Source organism: Grammomys surdaster, unplaced genomic scaffold (assembly GCF_004785775.1).
Source record: "Grammomys surdaster isolate TR1022 unplaced genomic scaffold, NIH_TR_1.0 126124, whole genome shotgun sequence".
In the NCBI taxonomy this organism is placed as follows: Eukaryota; Metazoa; Chordata; class Mammalia; order Rodentia; family Muridae; genus Grammomys; species Grammomys surdaster.
Window position 1 is genome coordinate 825,547 of NW_021620932.1, and position 7,371 is coordinate 832,917.

A 7,371-nucleotide genomic window follows, 5' to 3' on the forward strand; every position below is an offset into this window, starting at 1 on the left:
CATTCCTCATTGAAATGCTTCCATGGTCCCAGTCAATGGGATCAGAACATCATCTTCTTACTTTGAGAAGTTCCTTATAGGAGGAGAATCAGATTTGGAAATGTCTTCTTAAAAGCTTTAGTCAGGATAGAGGTGGGAGAACACACATAAACAGATATTAGAGTTGTGTGACACGTCCACCTCTGCCACCTTTATGTAATCAAGTTTCTGCTCCACCAGAAACAGTGATAAACTATGAGGTAACAATTTACTAAAAAAGAAAAAAGAAACAGCCTGAAACTATATTTTACTCATTTCAACCTCGTCATTTTTTAACTGCTTATAAGAGCCTGAGACAAACAATTCCTCCTCTACCTCATGCCCTCTCTCCTCCAGGGGAAATGTTAATGAAAAGTGACATCACCGGAAGTCTGGCATCAGAAGAAAGCAGGAAAGGCAGGCAGCAGGTGAAATGGCTGCATAGGAGCCACACAAATAGCACTGACCACACTGGGTTGACAATACTAAAATTTTCTGATATTGATGGCTTCTCCTCCAGGAGCTTACCTGGAACTCTTGCAGTCTAATGTAGGTATTGTGCACAAAGGAAAGGTGTCTGTGAGTGCTCAGTACACAAAACAGTAATTCCTGTAGTGTCTAGGAGTCTGCTTGTGGGAAATGCACAGGAAAGTTATTCTGTATTCGACATTGGTCCAGCACGAAGTTCAGTTCTGCACACTAATTGTAATTCATTATATATGCCTTTTCTTCCCAGCACAAATGGAGCCCCGAGGCCTATCTCCCAGACAGAGTAAAAGTGACAGTGATGATGATGACCTGCCAAATGTGACCTTAGATAGCGTTAATGAAACTGGATCCACGGCCCTTTCCATAGCCAGAGCAGTACAAGAGTAAGTACCACATTCTCAGGATGGAACAAGTGTTGCAAGGTGATCATTAATGGATAATGGAACCGAAGCATCGCTGGTTCCTCAGGCGAGTCGGTTTAGCTCTGAATTGGCACACATGACTATGTCTGTCCATTTGTCCCGCATGCTTTGGGATCAGGTTAAGGTGAAGAATGAAATGTCTCAAAAGAGTGGGGAGGTTCTTTTCTGCTAGATATCACCTCTGTGCATCTTTTCAAATGCTCCTTTCACCCTTCCTGTCTGGAAAACAAAACGTTCTTTTCGCATATCTGTGTTCAATTATCATCATAACTAATTGTATACAAATGTAGGGACAATAGAATGTTACAAATATCCTTAGTTTTGTTTTTATTATGATTTTTAAAAATGATATTAAAAATATTACATTTCAATTATATGTGTGTATGATCATGACTGTGGTACTTGTGGAGGACAGAAGAGGTCATCAGATCCGCTGGAGGGGGAGCTACACAACGTTCTGTGTGAACTGCTGGCCCTGGGGACTAAGTATTGTATGAGCACTTGAGTATACAGCAAGAACACTGTATGCTTTTAACCACTGGCCCATCTCTCTAGCCCCTCTTCTTACTTTGATAGGAAACTACAGAACAGCTTTACGGAAGATTTAAATTTGGAGGACACTGTGTTAGTACTTTGAAAAATAGGGATCATGAATACCTTGGCAAGGGACTTTTTTTTCCCCTCTTTGTTTTCTTTCAGTCAGACCATGGGATTAGAAATCAACTTTCGCCAGTAGGACTAAGCTGATTTTGTATTGTTGTCAACTCTTCAGAATAGAATGTGTGCTACTCCAAGGGAATTTTTCTGTAGAATTTTATTTTTGACCTTGTTGAGATTGAACTGACGCAACTGTGTATATTGAAAATATATAATTCACTGTTGTGATATGCTTCAGTACTGTGAAATGATTGCCATAGTCAAGTTAATTCCTCGGTCTGTCACCTCTCTAGATGCCTTTGTCCTATTTCTGTTGAGAATCCTTAAGTTCGACTGTTTATTATTTTATTTTATTTTATTTTATTTTATTTTATTTTATTTTATTTTATGTTATTTTATATGGGTACTTTGCCTGTATGAATGTATATACACATGTATATCCACATACCACATGCATTCCTGGTACCTGCAAAAGATGGAATCAATACTTGATTCCCTAGAATTGGAGTGATAGATGGTTGAGAGCCTATAGCTGTTTAGAATTGGACTCTGGTCCTCTATAAAACCAGCAAGCAGTCTTAAACATTGAGCTACCTTTCCAGCCCAGAGCTAAATTTTACATGACAGTCTTTCCAGATCCCAGCTCTTGCAACCTACCATCCTACTCTGTATTTCTAAGTTCAATTTGATTAACTCCACAAATTAGTGGGTTCTCTTTGATATGCTTTGCAGATGCAGTTTCATGCTATAATATTTTGTATAAAAATGTAAGTCCTCGAAACTATTCTGAAAAACGTGTATGCACATTAAAGGGAGCTAGATTTATTATTCATGCTGGTGTTTTCATTAAAAGGCGGGTAGCACTCTTTGGGCTTCTGGCACCTGGAAAGGTGCAGACTGCCTGAATCCATCAATGCTTAAAGCACCGCCCTTCAGGTGTGAGTCTGCATGCTAGCATTTAGAAGCACACGGATGCTTTCGAAAGAAACAAGTAGGATGTCCCAAAAGGGCCTGTTAAGTACAGAGATATTTCCAAACTTCTAGTAATCTACTGAAACTTTAATGTAACACAAATATATAATCCATGTTAAATTATAGAAAATCCTGTAGATTGGCTTACCCAGCATTAACTTTGAAAATTCAGTTGTGAATTCGACTTCTTGCTTTTAGTTTCTCTTGAATTCTTAATACACCTGATTATGTCACTATTAACTTCTCTTTCATCTTACTCTTCTTGCTTCTTCATCTTGATGCCCAGTGTTAATTGAAACTATTAGAAACATCAGTTTAGCATGTAAAAAATGAGAATATTTCAAAGGATTACTCAAGGTGTGTCCATTTTCTGTATATGTAGACTTTTCCTTGAGACTATTGGGTAGAGAAGGAACCAGGGAAGAAGATAACAAAGTCAGTTTGCTGTGGAACAGACTGATAAATTTTCAAACCCCGGGGAATGAATTTATGTTTTGTCTCCCCAGTTAAAGAGCAATGGAACCCTGGTCTAAGATACACCCGAAGGTTTGCCAGCCTATTCCTTTTTAGAAACAATACAGAGCTGGCCATGAGAACAGGGAGCTGAGTAAGGGCGAGCATATTCAGGAAGACTGACACTGGAAAAAATGACATGGCCTTGCTTTAAGTCACACTTTTGTTAAAGGCCCCAAGCAAGCTGCTGAACCACGGAGCAGATACCTCCAGCTGAAGCTCTTCATCCCTGTACCGCTTCGTTGTTTGTCAACTTGACACAAATTTGAGTTATTGTAGAGCAACCACAAATGAGCAATGCTTGTAGACAAATCTGGGAGTGGGGTGGGGTGTTCTCTTGATAAATGACTTTGTTTTGAGAGGGCCAGGCTCACTGGGGGAACCGTCTCCTGTGAACCAAGGTGCTATAAGAAAGAAGTCTATGAGAGCCACGGGGAGCAAGCCAGTAAGCAACGTTTGTGCCTGGCCTCTGCTTCTGATTCTGCCTCTAGGGGCCGGCAGTGAATTCCTTGAGGTTTCTCTGAATGATGAACTATAAGCTATAAATTGAAATCCACCCTTTCCTGCCCAAGATGCTTTGGTTCATGGCGTTTTTCCCTAGAAATCAAACTAAGTGTCCGTCTCATGTAGGTACAGTACAGTCTCAGGTGCCACCGGATGACATGAAGACCACAGCTCTCCTCTCAAAAAGGATGTGACAGTTTATTCTGTAACCAAATATGACAGCCGCCCAGGCACAGATTCAGGTTACCCCAGATTCCATTTGTTGGATTAAGATTTTATAGTAACAGAATGAAGCAATTCATAAATCAAGATACTTTGAAATATTATTAGTAGGTACATCAGACCAGCAGGGTAAAGCAAAGTGGAGCGATGTCAGCTGCTGGTGTTGGGTGGTAGGAGACACCACTCTTAGCTTTTTTCTTGACTGAAACATGGGTTCTGTTTCTACAGTCCAAAAAAATGTACTTAACAGTCATAAAAATATTAGTCCACATAAAGAAGAAGGCAGTAATTGGTTAATAAAAATGAGACAGTAAAGCTGGGCTCAAAATAATCTGGCTCTGGTTTTACAGCATTCCAGACTGTCAGCTGTCACTGAAATCCAACCAGCTAGTTAGCCTCACAGATAATTTCATGTAAGGCGTGGTTCTTCCCAGGAACTTTATTCCCAGGCAGTATAGCTTGACCCTGTAACATCTTGTATTAGCATTGGAATATATGAAATAAGCCTTCCTATGCTAACAATCTACCTCCTAATAGTAAATTCATTTTATTGGTTTATAAAGAGGATTTTTTAAAGTGAACTTTGGGTTTAAAATAAATGGTTTCTTTTGATTTGATGTCTAGAAGCTGCTAGCCAGCATGCATTTTCACCCCAGAATCTCAGATCTGTGTTCAAATACAAAAGGGCACCCAAAGCCACCTCCACTTGTATGGATTTACTTAGAGAGCATACTGATCACCATTCGTAAAAGGAGTACCTCAACCATACTCATTAAGCAATCTGATCCCCACCCCCTCATCAGCTCAGTCAGTGAACTTAACAAAGTTGCCAACAACAGCCAGGGAATGACTCACAGATGGGCCCTTTCTTAGTGTAATCTTGCAGGTACTCTGCATGTTAACCATGATGTATTCGAGTGATTGTGAGATAAAAATTTCAGCATTCATAGAACATCTGTTTTGTCTCTGTCCCAACCCCCCAGTCTCCTCACAATGCTAAAATACGGTCATTTTCCTCTTGACACCTTGGCAAACGTAATTATGAAATAAGCCTTTAGAGGAAGAAAGGCAAAGACACTTGGTTAGATGGAATTGTTGTAATTAACTCTATTGCTAGGCAAAATACTGATGTTTTCGAAATAAGCAAATTTCTTTCTCTAAATTCTGAACATTCTTGATCCTTTTAACATATACAGACTAGGCACATGCCATAACCTCAAGTGTAAGAGAGCAGCATTGTGTGGGGCCCCCATTAAAGGAATTTCTGTCCTACCCAGGATCAAGATGATAGAGCAGGATTTGAGACAAGGATCTCTCTTAGACTGAAGCTGAGGAGGGAAGGGTGATGCTTTGGTGAAGCAGATGAAGATATTTTGACTTAGCATCCTGACATCTGTCCCTGTTAAAATGAAACAGTTTTTTTCATTAATTAATTTATTTATTCACTTTGTATCCTGATCGCAGCCTCCTTCTCCCAGTACCCCTCTCACATGGTCCCTTCCCTTGTGCCCTTTCCCTTCACTCCTGACAGTGGGGAGCCACATCCCCCCCCCCCCCGTTACCAACCCAGCCTTGCCTATCAAGTCATTGCAGGGCTAGGCACATCCTCTCTCACTGAGGCCAGACAAGACAGTCCATTTAGGGGAACAGGATCCACAGGCAGGCAACCAAGTCAGAGTGAATCCCTCCTCCAATTTCTTAAACAGCTTGTTGTCCACCACATTCAAGCTACTTCAATCATTTGAATGTCCCCCTTGTCCCAGCTTATTCTGCAGCTTATGTGAAACACCACTCTTCAGGAAGAAGCCAACTCGTAAATTTCAGAAAATGATTAAGCTAACATCTGGTACTTCTTTTGCTTAAGGATGCCTTGAAAGAAAATACTGTGGCCAGTTAGATCCCTCATGTTTCCTGCAAGCATCCCTATAGCTAGTCTACACATCATGATACTTTCTTTAGAAAACTGCATTGAATGATCCAAGACCGTCCGTCAGTAATGTCAGGTGTTTTTATTTTATCATCTACATTTTTGCCATGGCAAACTTGTTCAACAGTTAACATGCCCTTGCTTTCCTTAATTTCCCCCAGATGGTTCTTTTAATGTCTTTTAAATCACACCACAGAACAGCAATAGAGATGAGAAAGGGAAAACAACAAAAACTAGAATGGAGGTTTACAGTTGGCAGATTCTCTCAGAACTCTTTACAGTTTTTATTTCATTTGCCCTGTGGTACTGCCTTTACCATGTGGAGAAACAAAACAGAGGCGTGGAAAAGCTTATGCTCTCCCTAATGATTCTACAGACAGTTGTTTGCAGAATTCATAGTCAAATCAAGACATCTGCAGCCCTGCTGTCCTTGAGGAAGGGGCAGTTGCAGCTGTGGTTTAAAGTCAGTACTGAAGTTGTGCATTTGAGCGCTGCACCTCAGTCAGCATCAGCATAGGTGAGCTAACTGTATATTTTCTGCATTTGAAAGTCATTTTTATTTTAAGTATGATATCATTAAGGGAGAAAGAATTGTCAGGTATATGCTTAGATATATGTAATAAGAGGATTTATCATCTACAGCCCCATGCAATATGTTGAAAGATGAAGAAATAAAATGTGAAATATTAAAGTGCCTTATAAGTAAACATTATCATTATACTTTATTTTCAAAGCTACTCCTGGGAAGAAGTGTGATTGGAGGTACGTTTTAGTATAGCGTACATGCGGACATGTCTAAGACTCCCAAATCGTATTCTTTTTAGGATTGCTTCTGCCCAGCAATGATGGGAAACTTATGCGAGCTGAAGGAATACCACCATCCACTTTCTCTTTCCAACTGCAAGGTTCCAGAATGATTATGTCTCTTCTGAGCTGCTAAGAGTGGGTTGACTGGGCACTGAGGAAAAGCCAGAGCCAACTCCCATTGGCTTTCTACTTTCTAAGGGCTGAATTACTCAGGTTCTGCTCTCAGAGTCCTCCCAGACCCAGACTGTATTTGATGAACCTATGCCTTCATTTTGTAATCCTAGTAAGATTTGGAATACTTTCAAATCCCCACTTTGGGTCCTACGAAGACTTGGGCTAAGCTATTTAGAGAAAAGGCTAATTGTGCGTAGCCACTGAACGCACATCTTGTCTAGTGTGCCAGTCCTGGTGGGTAAATAAGGAACCCAACCAATTGCACTTGCCTAGTGAAAGAAATGCTGTTTGATGGCTCTTTTCTTAAAAAAAAAAAAAGTTCAATCAATCAATCAATCAATCAGCCCTGATTTGTTGACAATGGTTTCAATCTGAAGTACATGCATGGTCAGCATCAACTCAGCAGTCTATTAAGACTAGGGAAAAAATAGTGATGACGTCACAACTGAATTGCTGAATGTTTAGGAGCAAGATGGAGACCATATGTCCACTTGAATCCCCTTTCAACTGCTTTGTTGGAACAGCCTTGGCCTCTCTTTAAGTATAAAAAATGCAATGAAGTTTGGCTAATTACTATTTGAATAGTTTAATGGATTACCAAATTATACCATGTATTCATTAGGCCAGCTACTCCCTCCCTCCCTCCCTCCCTCCCTCCCTCCCTCC

General features: G+C 40.3%; 1 protein-coding gene across 7 annotated transcripts in view; it reads left to right on the top strand.

The window, feature by feature from the left end:
- Nucleotides 1-7,371, top strand: part of Klf12 (Kruppel like factor 12) — a 384,722-nt gene that overhangs the window by 267,823 nt on the left and 109,528 nt on the right. For all 7 annotated transcript variants that reach the window (XM_028756552.1, XM_028756559.1, XM_028756557.1 and 4 more), the window contains one exon: nucleotides 755-890. In XM_028756552.1, coding sequence (XP_028612385.1) covers nucleotides 755-890 — 136 coding nt within the window. The remainder of the gene's footprint in view (nucleotides 1-754; nucleotides 891-7,371) is intronic.